This window comes from Mangifera indica, chromosome 1 (genome assembly GCF_011075055.1).
Source record: "Mangifera indica cultivar Alphonso chromosome 1, CATAS_Mindica_2.1, whole genome shotgun sequence".
Classification (NCBI taxonomy): Eukaryota; Viridiplantae; Streptophyta; class Magnoliopsida; order Sapindales; family Anacardiaceae; genus Mangifera; species Mangifera indica.
Window position 1 is genome coordinate 28,242,550 of NC_058137.1, and position 16,564 is coordinate 28,259,113.

Genomic DNA, 16,564 nt, shown 5'->3' on the forward strand with positions numbered 1-16,564 from the left:
TCAACGCTGTTGACCATCCTGTTTGGTTTCAGTTTCAAAACCAGAAAAATGTCACCCCTGGGGACATACATGAAAGTAAATAATTAACACCATTATAACTAAAACTCGTAACACAATTATTGTTACTGTCATTTTAGTCCCCTATATTGGGTTTTCTTCTTCTTATTACTATTCAGCAATTCTTCTTCTTTTCCGGCGATTCGAACAAATCAAGCTTGATTTCAACCTGGTTGTTCTAGATCCAAACTAACTCTTGTTCAAATTCGATTCAATTCGAATTTACCTCTATTGATGTTCAATTTGGCACATGACTTGTATAAATAAAAACTTTTGTTGATCCTGAGATGAACATAGCAGTTGATGCAAAGAAATCTCAAGAATTTATGAAGTAACTCTTGTTCATACAAAATTATGTTTACTAATTTACAGTATTCAACATCATCAAATGCCATTATTGTTAAAGAATACATCTAAACTAGTCTACCAAAACATATATTGGCAGCATCTCTTTCTTTCTGAAAGTATACCAAACTTCACAAAATTCTTTCCCCTGCTTTCTCCAGATAGTGTTAAGTGATGTAGGTTTTACCTAACTGTAAATATGTTTCATTTCACTCTTTTTTCTTGCTTTTATCATGTCCAATCCCATGGAAGTATCCTGTGTTCATTATCCAACCAGAGCCTCCTCGTTCTCAACTGTGGAGTCAGAGACAGCATCGTCGTTGGTCAAGTTTGAAACTTCACCAGCCAGAGAGGAGGCAGTATCATCGATGGTCACATTTGAAACTTCACCACACAAAGAGGAGGCAGTATCCTCAACAGTCAAGTTTGAAACTTCACCACCCAGAGATGATGTTTCATCTTCACCACTGATAGATGTTCCTGGGGAAGCCTCAGAAGTAGCTATACTGTGGCCATTAGTGGAGGATGCCTTGGGAGTAGCCATACTGTGACCATTAGCCGTGGTTGGGGAAGGCACAGGCGAGGAGAAGGGAGACGAATCTGCCTCTTCCACTTGCTGTTGTAAGCTCCAGTACATTATGCTGGCAGTTAATGTGAGGATCATCTTCTGGTTTACCTGCCAAAACATTATGAGCAAATAGAGTCATAAGCTCATTTTTCTTGCTCTGTTGATAAGTTGATAAATTTCCTAGAACTATCATTGTTTTGTTCAAAGCAACATGATAACAACACCATTAGGTCAGACTAGCATCCGTACCTCCATGATGTCCTCAGGTAACAAGAAAATGGAACAGCCAAGTTTTCGCGCCACGCTAATAATGTATGTAGCATTCAACCTCTTTTCCTCGTCTACCATATCAATCATAGTGAAAATGAAATGTTCTGATGAGCTTATACTGTATTTTTCTCAGTTAAGAAAAGGGATTTCTATCCTGATGTGCAAAAAAAAATACTCTACAAAAAAACAATAATAATAATAGAGCATTAAATATCATCAACAAATATCATACCACTTTCACCCTTGGTGACAAGGTTCCAGTTCACCACTCGCGGCTCCACAGAGCTTAGAAGCTCAAGGAAGAATAGTCCACTAGACAGGCTCTTATCCTGAAGAATCCCAATAAGCACAAATAAATCAAAGTTTTAAACGAAAGTTGAATACTAAAGAAACAATGCCAAACTTTGTTTAACCTTGAAGCTCTCCATTTGCAAAGTTCTGCCTGTACTTTTGACTTTGTTGTTTGCCCAATTAAGGATATCGGCATCAGTAATCTCCTTCCCTTGCGAGCGGGACCGGAGGTTTCTCAACAGTTGAAGCATGTTGAATCTCATCAATTGCCATAGGAAAGCTGTAGCAAGTTCACAAGGCACAGAAACATCAGGCAGGGCAAGCAATATCTGAAGTAATACAGCAATAAAGACAAGATGGATGCATTACCAAGAATGAGCTTCTTATTTCCTTGTACAATATCATTTCCAGCAACATTCACAAGAGAAAATTTCAGCTGCTTTCCAATCTTTACAACTTGATTGCAATTCTCTACTTTTCTAAACGGCATCTTAATTGGTGGCTTTGATGCATGCTTCCAGTTAACCGATCCAGGGGAAACTTTGTCCAGCACTTCCAGAAGAATCCATCTGAATGCACAAAAATGGTATACAAACTGTTCACTGATGAGTTTATAAGAAAATCAACCATAAATGATCCGTCACGTGATCCTACCCACAACAAGAAAACAAAAAACTAATCCAGTCCTCATGAGAATTATGCTATATTCTATCTGTGAAAGGCACAATAGTGACAATCGCTAACAAACAAACACTTACCCAGTCCGGACATCCTCAAACACATTATTACAGTAAGTAGCAACTCCAAGACTGTTAATCCACAGTCGAAAGCATCTCTCTTCTCTAGATGTAAGCGCATCATCTGTCATCATCTCGGCAAATGAAACCTTTTTGCTGTCTGTAGTCAGGCCACTCCTGCAACAGTGCAGAAATCCTTTACCATCTACATTGCTAATGACAAAGGTATGAACTACATGCTTAAAGTCTAGTCTAAGAACGTCCACAACAAATCATGCTCAAAGTAAAAATTACTTCTGCATATGTTTCCAGCCAAATCAGAAAGGGGAAAAAATGAAAGGAATGAAATATGCTATGGTTTAGTTCATTTTCACCTTTGATGAAATATTTGTGCCACAAATGCAAGGTTCAAGTTTGTCGATCCCTCAACTATGTCTTTTGGGGTTAAATATCGTTTGCAGTCCATTTTCTCAGCATGGTCAAGTACCAGTTTAGCCCTTTCACTGGCATCCTTAGCATCTAATGTGGCTGGACTACAGTGTTCCGGTGCAAGGACATTAAGCAGGTAAGCATAAGCCTCACCATCCTGCAAGTTCATAAGCAGAAGAAATCAATATTAGCATCCTAGGTTAACATTTAACTATTTTTGTATCACAAAGATGATTAATCATCATTCCAATTGTAGTAGAAAAAGGGAAAAATAATAAAAAAATTATGCGGAGAAATGGTAACAAATGTATGAGTCATAACTGATCAAGAGTGCTACCAGGTGCACAGCTTAGGAAGAAAATTACCTTCAAATCAGAAGAAAAATTTGTGACAGGCTTCTTGTATCCTGCCTTTTTCAGATGGAAATTCATCCATTTTAGTAAGACTTTCTCAGGGGCTAATCCCATAAGCTCCTCAACATCCTGCATAATATAAGTTGCATGATCAGAGATGGACACATAACGTCTCCTTGAATAAATTTTATTGGGCATATTGACATCAATAAAGAAAATTTCATTACAGTGCTGTCTTCCACCAATTCCACAAGTTGAGGTGTCTTCTTAAGGTTGAGATCGGCTAACAATTGGATCTGAAGATGCCACAATAAGTAAGCAAGAGCAAACAAATATGTGAGAAAACACGTCCCAACACTTGGACCTTAAACAGAATTTTCCAGTTTCAAAAATTACACAACTCTATGTGAGTGAAAATAAGAGTGAAGTTTATCAGCATACCTTTATAATTTGGGAAATCAATCCAAGCACCAGATGAGACTACAAAAAAACAAATGAAAACCGGAAAAAACCTCAGCCTACTAAACACGACAATTAAATTTGAATTTGTCCAAAAAAACTGAATAAGCTAAACGTACTCTTCCTTCAACCAGATCTTGTGTACCAATGTTAACGACTGTACAGCCAATAGCCTTAGCAGAGTTGAGGCACAGAGTGTGATTCTCATTCCTCTCCCATGGGTTGAGTATCCGTTTTGTGTTGATAGCTCGTTCATCTATCGTTCCGGGCACAGCTACATTGATTAGCTTACTGCAGAAAATGACAAGATAACATCAACACTGACACTACGGAGTATCAGCTTTAGCTGACAAAGCATTGTGTAAATAAGCAGACCCTGCTAAAATACCATAGGAGAACTCCATCTTTTGCAAGCTCAAATAAATCATTTGTAGCTGGGTTTAAGGGAAGAAACTGCTTCAGAAAAGGATCATCCCCAAGATAGCTATTTATGTGAGCAACATAAGATGCTTTCTCTGATTCACTTATTGTGTGAAGAAGTGTGGTTGTGGAAGCCTTAAGAAACGATGAAGAGTTCTTTGCATTGCCCAATTTTGTGCTAGCTCGACCTTGCAAATTGAGATATGCCTGCCCGTTCCATAACGTCAAAGTTGACACAGAATGAACAAATGAAACTATGTAAATGCAGTATCATAACTTACCCTCAGAAAAGCTTCAAAATCAATCTCATCACTTGAGTCAGAATATGACTCTGCCAAGATCCCCTTGATATCCTCCTCAGTGAACATCGTACTAAAGGCCTTCAATTTCACCATGAAAGGTGGCAAGTCTTCCACTGTAACTTTCCCATTTTGATTCTTTGCCGATATAAACTACAAAAGAATCACCAGAAAAGTTTCCGAAATATAATTCAGAACAAATTTGACTACATTCCTAAATTCAAGCAATAAACAGCTACCAAATTAAACAAGAAAATCTTACTTTTGACTTGAGGCTGCGAAGCTCAACTTGTGTGAACTGGCTTTGAAGCCATTGATCTGAAACAAGAACTCCAACATAGCTTGACATCCTCTAGAATTGATAACACGGAGACCAGTAACTATACGCTTAACTTCTTCAAACAACAGAAAACTCGACAAAATTTTGCAGGAATCTTTAATCCCAGATTCCGAAAACCAATTTCACAATGAAGAACTCAGGCTCAGATCCTATGCTGATAGGAAAAAGACAATAACCCACTATCAAATCACCCTTTTATGTGGCTTAGCTTGCATGAACACCAAAATCCAACGCAAAAATATGAAAAACATAAAAGGAAAAAATAATATGAAATAAGGCCCAAAATGAACACAAATATAAACCACAAAACAATGACTAAATAATTCTTAGTTATCAGAACTGGTTAACAAGCACATAAAATCACAGAGGGCCCAAAAACAAAAAAACTGATATTCAATCAAAATACAGAACAAAATACCGATTCCAAAACAAAAAAGAGCCCACTTTCACAATAACCAAATCAACCAAAACTGTTAAGCAACAAGAAAACAGCAATGAAAACACTGTTCAATCACATTTACAACACATATATTCAGAACAACGATAAAGGAACAAACTTTCACCTATAAAAACACATTTATCGCATTGCTACACGAGCATTTACTCTTCAATACAACAAAAACTAGAACCAAACCCATCAAGGAAAACAGAAAACAAACAGAACCAGATGAGCAGACCTGATAAAAGTTAGAACCAAGATTTCATATTAAGTGTGTTTCAAGGTTTGACTATTTTTCTTCGATGAATCTTATGAGACAAGTAATATGAACGCGAAAGGATCAATTTTACTTCGCGAAAGAGCAAAGTGAGAGAAAGAGACGAAACCGGGTTTATTCCCGTACAACAGCGTAAGAGACAGCCAAGAGTATACTGGCTTTGAAACTCATTTGATGATAATTAGGGTAGTTGCGAGTGTACATTTACAGAAGACTCGCTATCTCTGTGTGACACATAAGTAGATTTGGGTTTACACGTAGTTAAAGCTTGGGATTTTTGCCGAACCACTTGCGTTTCTTTTGTACTTACCAGTCTCACCACCTCTCCGGTTTCAGGGGAGGTTAATTCTGATTCACCCAACCGAAAACTGTAATTGCCGAATCGGTTAACAAGGAAAACCGCCTGAATTCGTGAATTCTTATCCAAAGAGATAACTTATGACATAAATGGAATGGTACTTAAAATAATATTATTATATTATAAAATATATTAAATTAATATTATAATATATATATTTTATAATATGATGTATATTATAAAATATTAAATATATTATTAATATAATTAATTTTTTTATTATTTTATTGTTTTATTTTTAAAAAATAATTTTATGATATAATACACATTGCTATTATTAATTATTGATTTTTATAGTTTATATATTTATATTATTATAATATCGTTAAAGGGAAGTCTGAATAAAGGACAATTACTTATATTACTTTTAAATAAATAATAAAATATTTTGATAATTTTTTATTATTAATAATTATGGGCAAAAAATTTTTTATTTTCAATTAATATAATAAATAACATAAAGATATTTTAAAATAATTACACTTAAAAGTATTTAAGTAAAATAATATACTAATATTTTTTTATTATTTTTAATTAAATATAATAATTATTTATATCTATCTAATTTTATCAAATTTTATTAAATATAATAATAATTTATACACAATAATCTTCAGCATAACTTATCTTTAAGATAATTTTTTAATTTTGATAATAAAATATCTCTCAAACTAAACGTCTCCTAAAAATTTTTGTAATAAGCAGAGATAATTGTTGAAGTAAAATTAATTATTTTTTATTAAATAGATTGGAGAAATTAATTAAGAAGAATATTATACGGTGGTTAGATATGTGTACTAATGTAATTGCTTCACCATTAATTTTCAAGTATGTGTTAATGCATTGTACCTATATGAATATCATTAAGCTTCAAAGGTGGTAGTATTCATGCTTTCTTAACACTTCAATAAATAAATTTTATATATATAAAGGAAATTATAGAAATTACCCAAAATCATCAATATTTATATTGTTTGAACTTAGAGTCGGATTCCAACAATTGAATATAAATAAAGTAAGATCAATTTGAATCCAAAAAACTAGTTCGAGATAAATAAATTCTTGATTCAAAAATAATTTAATTTTTAATTTAATTTAAATTAATTCAAACTCAAATTTTATAATCGATTTGAACTTAAATTTTTTATAAAATCAAATTCAATCACTCATTACTCAAATTCAAGTTTGAATAGCTTGAATCAAATACAAGACAAATCAATAAAAAAAAAAGAGTAGGTGTAATATTATTGAAAAACAAAACCCATGGTCACAAATAAATCTAATCTATAATAAGGTGGGGCTCTCCTAATAATGGCCCAATGAATCCCAAAAAGAATTCTTTATTGAATTCACACCTCTTTATGACAAGCTTCTTTCATGCCAATCCAATCCCAATTGTGATTGTGGGAAATCTAGGGCAAAAGATTGAAAAGATTGTCATTTTCATGCGTCCAAGAAAAGATGATGGCTTTAGAATATTGCATTCAAATGACAAGATTTGTAGCTTTATTGCATTAAAAAATGGCCTTAATGGGCAACAAATCTTTGGTCACATATTCAACCCCCTAGCCCCACCGACCTAACCGACCAAATTTGGCTTCCTCCACGTGGGTTTTGAACAAATAACTACATTTTGGCTTTTGGCATAACCTTTTACTTTTACAAATTCTATAATTTCATTGTTGTTCCAAAAATATGAAAAAGGCTTTGGTCACGGTGGGTGGTCAAAGAAGAAGAAGACGGGGTTGCATGTGGGAAATTAGGGGTGTTCAAATCCAGATAATCAAAGTAGATCTAAATTTTTAGAAATCAAATTGAATATTCAAGGTGGATAGAATTTCAAGGTAAAAAAGAACCAAATTCAATTTGATTAGGTTCTAAACCAAGCTGATAAACCAAATAAATCCAAATGAACTTGCCTTATGTTGTAGGGAGTCATTTCTCTCTTCTATACGCATCAATTAACCCCTAAAAGTGAAAGCCCTCTGAACCAGTTAAAATCCTAATTAAGATTCAGAAATCTGTTGCAAATATGAAGATTTAAACCCCAATTCGTACACTGCAACTCAGAACCTTTACATATGTATCTTCTAAGTAGATTGCTCATGTCAGGAAACCCGAAAAAACAAAAAAAAAAATACACCAAATACGTAATACAGACAAACAAAAATTTACATGAAAAACCCCTATATGAGAAAAACTATTGACAAACAATGAGGAAAAAATTCATTATAACTGAATAATATTATAAAGATAAAGAAAAAAAGATTTATTTGTCTCTTTGTGTCAACTCTTAATTTTAATTATCTTTATTTTGTGACATCCTCTCACTTATTTTATATACATTCTCTTATAGGATATTTGTTGGTCACATTTTTAAAACAAGTCATACCCACATTACAATAAGTCGTTTCAGTTTATAGGTTGTATCTACTATATTCAACTAAACTAGGATAAAGTCCTAATCATTACATTCACTTAAGTATTTTCGGAAAGGTTTATATTGTCTTCACTTTTCAAAATTCATATTTCATGAATTTGAAAAACCCCTTACAAAATTTGAATCATCACTATAGAACAGCTCAAATGTTTTATTAAGACTGAGTTTAGAAGAACCAAACTAGTATGTGTTGGATAACATTATGAATAATGAAGCTTTTTCATATGATTCTCACATGCCTAAAGCCATTAAAATTCGCTTTCACACCAGTTTTCTGGTATATGATCTCTTCCATCACATGCTATGATTTGATTTGTCCTGAGCACTCAAAGAAACACTTGGAAGAGTAGGAAAAGAAGCAGAAGAACGAATCGGGTCAGCCTAGAAGAATGTTCCTCTTACACATTTAAACGGACAAAAATTAATCAACAGTATTTAGTGGAAAACATCTCAAATATCTTAATCTCAAAAATCATTTATCACATATTTTTTAATGAAAAAGCACTCAACTAAATGCACACCAATGCTAGATTTTATCTGAGTCAAACTCAAACAATTCCTAACTCAAGATCAGCTAGTGTTGGATTCAATCTGAACTGAACTCAAACAAAACTCAACCCAAGATCATAGAGTTGAGGCTCAAACTCCAAACTTTAATCAGTTTGTACAGCTACAACCAGCCCGCCTGTGAACTCCAAACTTTCTGTGAACAATTATTCTCCCTTTTATCAAAAGGATTCATTCTCAACTAGATTACCAAACTAGCACTGGTAATTCCACATTACATAATGAAAGCATCAATCTATTTTAGTTTTCTTCAACTCTTTTGTGACCAAAACCACACTATTCTTCCCGTGACGCAGCTAAATATTCTAACACAAGAACCACACTCTAAAGATTAGTTATTGAAATTAAAAAAACTTATCATAAAATCTCACACCAGAAACACATATTTTCCAATGTGAGATTCAAATTTTATACCTACCTTACATTTGGGATCATAATATCACCTCAACCACCAAGCAAGAAACTTTGCAAGGTGGTTAGCAAGGCTAATTTGACTTGTCTTTGTAGCAACAAGAATGTTCTTCCTGCTATTGGGATTATTCCCAAGAATATCTTTGCCTTGGCTATGCCTAAGAAATGCGACCTTAAAACATCACCTGAATGCAAATGCAAGTAATCTTATTTGCTTGTTTTGCTTAAGTCTTATGTCAAAATTTATTCTGTAATACTTTTCTTTCTTTTTGTTTGCAGTGCATTGAGGCAGCAGATCTGCTTTATATCAACATATTCAAGGATTCTACAAGCCTTGTCTAGTCGTATATATATAGATAAGCATTATAAAGAAGCTGTGTAGCAACTCTATTGAAAGTCTCATAAATAGAACAAGATTAATGAGAGGTGAGGATATAGCAAGAAAATGACTGGTGTGTGCTTGAACCATGCAATGTTCAGCTACTCTTTTCATTGAAGTATTATCGAAGACATCTGATCTAATTTGAAACCATATACAGAAACAGCCCCAACTTACTTGTACGCCATATAAGCCCCTTAACCTTATCTCAGGAGAATTTTAGCAACTACCTGAATCTCAACATTAACTTAAATTGATAGAGATGGGGAGTATTACACCATTTTAATGAAGTTGACATAAGATTACCTGTCTAACATTCCAGCTGATCTCTGAGAGATCCCCCAAATATTGGTCTCACATAGTTATCATCAAACCTCGTCCAATATGAATGATTGGTATATACAGGACGATCTAGAAGCATAGACAAACTATTCTTAGCACAAAGAAGGTTGGTTGTAGTCGATTCCTCCAGGGAGAGAGAAGGCAGGGTCATGTCTTCTTTTGGGGACATCAGTTCACACCTACTACTGTTGTTAGTCTCACGGTGAGGAAGCAGATATTGTATAAGCAGCCTTGTCAGAAAACCAAACTCCTGTAATCAAATTGATGATATTACTAATGCTTTCCCACTTAGAGGCATTTGAACATAGATTAAAATTCTAATTATATGCTGCATTGTTGAAGCAGTGCAGTCAAACTCTATAAACAGTTGTAATATATAAGACAGCAGAACTACTAAATTCTACCCCAGAATGGAATTATGATTGGTATTTTCAGTATTAGGAATACCTAAATGGTAAAAGAAAAAAAAAATCATTTCGCAAAAGTGTACTAGCATAGTGAAGAGAACGACAATTATGGTGCAGGTAATCATTGTAGCGCTAGCTGGATCCCACATAACACCGGTGTATGTGAACTTCACAAGCAAAGAGAGGTATTAAGCCAGGAAGCGAAGTGTTTACAGTAATCATGTTATTAGTCATAAACCAATTAGCAAGATCACTTCAGTAAACTATCTTGAACTAAAGACAAACTTCTAGGAGAAGAAAAACATACCTGCTTAAAAGCCTAAGCCATAGAAACTGCACCTCTCATGAGGCCAGCTCACCAGATGACTATCTAGATAAATAGCAACTTCAGAAGCGTGTGACTAACAAAGAATGGAATATTTTTTGTCATAATTGCATAATGGATTACCATAATAAATGCTTAAACTGCCTAATCTGGTGCCTGAATGTAACTGAAGGTGTCCTGCGTCCTTTAATATAATTGGACAATGCAGAGAGTGGAAACACAAATGCCACATGTCCAAGCAATATCAATAAGACTAAGAAACCATAGATGACCAAAGAAGTGCCAAAATTGCAGCCAATAAAAAGTTATAGCATATTGATAATCTTAGAAGACTCCAGTCGATAAATATATTAGCAATACAATTGGCAAGAACAAGGCCTGAAACTGATAATCTGATAACATATCATAGTTGTGTCATGATTTTTATGTCAATGGAAATTAACTAGAGAAAGACTTCACCTCTCAGTTTGTACTAATAAATTTACTGGACGATCTTCATTAGAAAATGACTTTCTGTTTGAAAATTTTCCTTTTGCAAATAGGGATTTCAAACGACATGCTGGCTTAACTAAAAGTGTACCAAAACTGGATGGACAGGGCACAAATGGTGTAACAGTGCACATGACAAAACATCAACAAAGGGCATGTTCAATGGTCCATTGCACTTGAATTTTGAGGAATAAGTTTCTAGGAGAAAAGTGGACAGAATTTTAAATAATAAAATTACTACCCCAGCTTATTCATCTTCTAAATAATAAAACTACTACCCCAGCTTATTCATCTTCCACTTCTCAATGTCAAGTGCGTCCATTCCCACATATAGAAATAAAAAGTTTCAGCTACAAATGACATCATTGAAAACATATGCCTACAGAAGAGAAGTGAGAAGTCAAGCCATCATATATAAATCAAGTTAAGCAAGCTAAGTTAGCTCAAGTTATGCTAATCCTGAAATACATGCCTGGTTGTAACTCTTGAACTGTCAGTCACATTATGCCATGCATAGTGCGACATAAAAATCCCGCAGAAGAAAACAGTGAGAATGCCGCTTAGCTCTAACAGCTGCACAAAATGAAATTGCATTCAAGCCAGAAGTAAGAAATCATAAACTGCTGTGTCTTTTATGACCACACACATATCAAAAAAAAAAACACTCCAAAACAGGCCTCCTTCATACGACCCAATACAAAATTAGCAAAAACAAAAACAAAGAAGTAAGAAGTTACAATCAAGATGGCAGTGATGGACACATTAACCCAGTGGCTCTCTTCAAGCAAGTGACCAACGATCAAACAAAGACAAAGAATGGCCACAAACACCGATATGGGCACCACTTGGGCATGGTCATGCGATAAGTTTCTTCCAACTTCCATCAATTTATTCATCATTTACCTCACCTTTTTACTTCATTTTATGTCTAAGATGTACACAATCTAACATGGAAAATATAAAATTCTTGGTGTATTTATCTCTGTTTTTGTTTGATATACATCCACACAAGAAATAAAATTTGCCCGGGAAACATGGGAGCTCGAGTGTTTAAAAACAGAAGTGACACGTGGGAATCACTTGCACACGAGGATGCCACATGTCGACCTTCATTGATGTGGGCTTGGGACTTAAGAGTTTCATCTCTGCCTCGCAGTCGCAGAGGTAGAGAAGAGAGTCACAGGAAGCATGTCTCTTTTGGCACTTTGTCATGTCAATTTTATTGCCGTTACGTTACTGGCGAGGCATTGTTACCGTCATGTTGCTGCTGCATTAATGTTGTCATTGTGTTATTAGCTAGGAGTTTCAAATCTTCGAACTCGACGTGAGATTGATGTTTTGGTGAACTCGACTTGATGAGTGGGCTCATATAAAGGCCTCAATGAGGCCCAGTTCATAAATAGGCCTTTGCTTGGCCCAGTTCTTGAAACTAGATCTCAAGACAATGTGAATACAGCTTTCTGAGGTACGGAAGTTACACCCACCAAATTCCAAAATGGTTGGCTTCTTTCTTCTGATGCGAATTCTTTAAACAAAGTTTGCCGAAACTCCATGCGCAAATTATCTGTCAATTCAAAATAATATTAATATTAAAACACTCCTAATTAGCCTTTCAAACCATCATTATTAATGGAAATAAACAAATTGAATAATTGATGTGTATAAGATGTAGATTTGAGTTGGAGTTCCAATTAATAACTCGATTCGAATTCAGCTTATTTATATTTACGATAGTATTATTCATCCTCTCAACAATACTTTGTATTAATTTAAATAAACTCAAATTAGGTCTAACATAAATCATAAAACTCATTTATACTCAAATAATCAATTGTTTTACTTCTTTTATATATCAATAAAATTGAGTATATTCTATTTTAAATATTTAATTGATGTTATAATAATATTTTATTATATAATTGAATATTATTTTAAATTTAAATTTATTTATTTATATGATAATATATTTTAAATACCCAATTAGATTTTTTAAATTAAGTATACATGTGATACTTATTATTATATATATAAATAAGTTTCTTGATAATTATAGAAATACAAAAATGTAAATATTAAATAACAAGAAATAATAATGTAATTTTGTTTGGGGAATTTTTATGAATCAACCACTTTTTTTCTGCCTTTTTCAGCCAAATCACATGCAGAAGTCACATTCTCAATAACCTAACTCATCTTATCCTAGCCATTTTTAGCTGGAACATCAAATTAATCCTACTTTTTACCAACTAAACATTATTGCACGATTCAACTATAATAAAAGATCACGCTAAATTTGATCTAAATTATTTATATTATTATTTATATTATTTAGCTAAATCGATGATAATGTTGGTATTACCAAAAGGGCACTGGGAACTAATGCCGATAATAATCTGCTAGCTTCTCTTTTAAGCATGGATTATTAATTACCCAGGACCCATACCATAATTAACACAGCAGAGGGGGTAAAACGAAATATAATAAAGTAGGGAAATGTATAATAAAGACTAAATTAAGAGGCTGTGTAATTTCTTCATTTATGGCAGATTCTTGGTGAAATAATAAATATTAATAACTGCATGTGCCGTGGCCTGAGTGGCTTGAATTATGATTTTGGCCAAGATGCCCTACCACATGCTTGAGTTCCCCTTTTTTTGGTTAGGAGGACAAAATTGACAATTCAATAATATGAATATACAATATTTTTATCCGTAATACTTAATGTACAAACTGTCAAGTATCCAAAAAGTAAAATAAGAGATCAAAACAAATAATTAAATCATCTAATCATATGATGTTATGTTAATTTATTTGTATATATTTTTACATTATGTTAAGCTCCTCCACCACCAGTTTTGAACTAGACACAAGTTGTCTAATGCATATAACCTGCACCCATCTAAAATAGATGCAATAGCATAGTCTTGTGTCCAGTCTCAATTCCGCGTGTTGAACCCACAAGTCAAAGCCGAAGAGGCACTGCAGCCAATCTAAACTCTAGAAACAACAGATTTTTTCAAGTGACTCTCAAAAAGTTGTTGGCATATAGCACTGAATGAGCAATCAACCTATGACAAATTTACCCTTATTACCACCATAATGGGTCCATTGAGAGGATTTATAATTTTTCAACATAAATTTGAGTACGTTTGTGGCAGCCTTTGACATTGTTACAAGTTGCCAATCCAAACAATTTCAATGTTTTTTTGTGTTGGATTCTCCAAAGCGCTTTTCACATTAGAAGTGATTTAGTTTTTGTCATTTGCTTTTTTTCAAAAGCAATTTACATTGAAAACATTTCAAATGTGTTAGGAAGTTCATAATCATATTATTGATAAATCATTGGAAGGTAGTTCAATTTTTTGTCCATATGGGATCAACCTTAATCTCATAAGGGCACACATAAAAAATAAAGGTTAGTACAACATATAATCATCAAATAATTTCAACTCATTTGAACAAATTATCCAATTTGTGGCACGACACATTAAAAAAGGATTTGAATTGAGTATTTTTTACAATAATAATAAACTAATCATATTTATGTCAACCAGTTTGTAAAACAAATCGTGTTCAGATAAACCCTTTATAACCAGAACACAACCCATAAATATCATGTTATGTTCTAGTTGTACTGTTTGTTTAGTGTCAATACATGATAGATTTCATCAATAAGTTTATGGCCAAAAGTCTATTTTCCATCCAAGTTTAAGTGCATTTTCAAAATCACACCTGTGAGGTTTGAAAAGCTAAAAGTTTCATTCATCTATTTAAAATCTCTGTTATGATTAAAGGTAAAATCGTTATTTAATAAAAAAATTTAAAAAATTAAAATTGTATTATTTTTACCCTCCTCCGTTCGAAAATCTTACAATTCCTTCACCCCAAATTTTGAAAAATCAATTTTTTTTCTCTAGGGTTTACAAATTGTTGTCAGAGACAGTGAAGTTCGTTGTCTTTAGTGACGGTTTACAAACCTTAGGGGAAAAATATTGATTTTTGAAACTTTGGATGAGAGAAATTGTGAAATTTCCAAACTAAGAGAGTAAACGTAATAAAATTATAGTTTTTTTAATTTTTTTTATTAAATGACAATTTTACTTCTAACTCTAATTAAGATTTTAAATGGATGAATGAGACTTTTAGTTTTTCAAACCCTATGAATGTGACTTTAAAAACGTATTTAAACTTAAGTGAGAAATAATCTTTTAGCCATAAGTTTATATATAAGTGAAAAAAAATAAAATATATTGTTTTTTATTAAAATAAATGATGTTACATTAGAACCCGTTTTCGAAACAAGCCAAATGGATCGTATTCAGATTAAATATTTTCAATATGAATTTAATTCAATTTATATTCAAATTAAATGTTGTAACGCAAAAATAGATGAAATGAATTCGTCCTATAAACGTGAATTGACCGCTCAAAAAGTCCTTTTCGTTTGAACAATTCTTCACACTAGTGCCTCTCTCTTAGTGCTCCACATCTCTGCTTTGTGGCCCTCCTCAAACGTGAGCTCAAACAAGTTTGTGGGGTTCAATTTTCTTTCGCATTATAAAATCAACATCCCACCAAATCATCGCCGGTTGGACAGTTTTCTATCGTATAATTTTGATTCCATAACATTATTTGACACGAAATTAGGTTACATCGTATAATAAGTACAATAAATCAATTTTTATTCAAATTTGTCACATTGATTGTAATTATCAATATTTTTAAAACTAGATCGATAATCAAATTGATCATTTTACTGATTCATAGTTTAATCTATTCGATCAATTTAACTAAAAAATTGACCGGTTCAACTTATTATTAAATTATAATAAATAAATTTTACTTAAAATTTTATATGAAATAAAATGAATTAAGATACTTACACCTATGAAGATTAGAACATATCTTTTTTTAGGAATAATAATTATTCATTTGATTTTAATGAAACAATTAAAATAAAAAGCGTCTCAATCTCATTATATAGAAAAAAATAATTCTATAAATTATTGTCTATAAAAAACATTTCAATGGATATGAGATATTTTTTTTTTTGAACTTATTTTTCCTCACAAACATTTAGAAATTCATCAAATCTAATAAAAAATAATCAAATTACTAAAAAATAATTAAAATTTCAAAATAAATAATTATTTTTTATATTAACTGAACCGAACTTGGTTGGAGCCAGTTTCCTGTTTAACCAATTGAACCGATTGGTTTGATCTGGTTTTAAAATCAATGGTAATTATCAAACAAAAGTTTTTGAATCAATTTCCTGAGATAGGTATAAAGTGAACAATATCTACATATTCAGACTTAAAACTTTTTATTAAAACCGATTATACTTATAACTAAACTTGCATTCGATTTGAGTTTCTTAAGCTTTGATCAAACGAGTCAAATTGGGTTAGAAATGAATTCAATCCGAATCGATTTAAATAAAATTTATTATTTGATTTGAATAAATATAGTAATATGTCATGTCAAGACCTGAGAAAAAGGCCTGTTGACCCATAAAAAATTTTTAAAATATATAAAAAAAATTTTTGGCAAGTTAATCCA

At 32.6% G+C, this 16,564-nt stretch overlaps 1 protein-coding gene across 4 annotated transcripts; it reads right to left on the reverse strand.

Moving 5' to 3' along the window:
- Positions 1–357: 357 nt before the first annotated feature.
- On the reverse strand, positions 358–5,431 carry LOC123218037 (fimbrin-1-like). Of its 4 annotated transcripts, none has more exons than XM_044639247.1 (15): positions 5,246–5,431; positions 4,491–4,717; positions 4,211–4,381; positions 3,898–4,136; positions 3,629–3,800; positions 3,492–3,530; positions 3,278–3,346; positions 3,063–3,179; positions 2,643–2,854; positions 2,290–2,445; positions 1,901–2,100; positions 1,654–1,811; positions 1,473–1,569; positions 1,220–1,311; positions 358–1,078 (listed from the first exon to the last, which is right to left on the reverse strand). In XM_044639247.1, the coding sequence occupies exons 2-15, from the start codon at positions 4,575–4,577 to the stop codon at positions 668–670; spliced, it is 2,220 nt and encodes a 739-aa protein (XP_044495182.1). In that variant the 5' UTR covers positions 4,578–4,717; positions 5,246–5,431; the 3' UTR covers positions 358–667. The 4 variants fall into 4 exon arrangements, with proteins under 4 accessions (XP_044495182.1, XP_044495154.1, XP_044495164.1 ...); XM_044639219.1 differs by having other exon boundaries at positions 4,491–4,722; XM_044639229.1 differs by having other exon boundaries at positions 4,491–4,722; positions 5,132–5,431.
- Between the last annotated feature and the right edge of the window lie 11,133 nt (positions 5,432–16,564).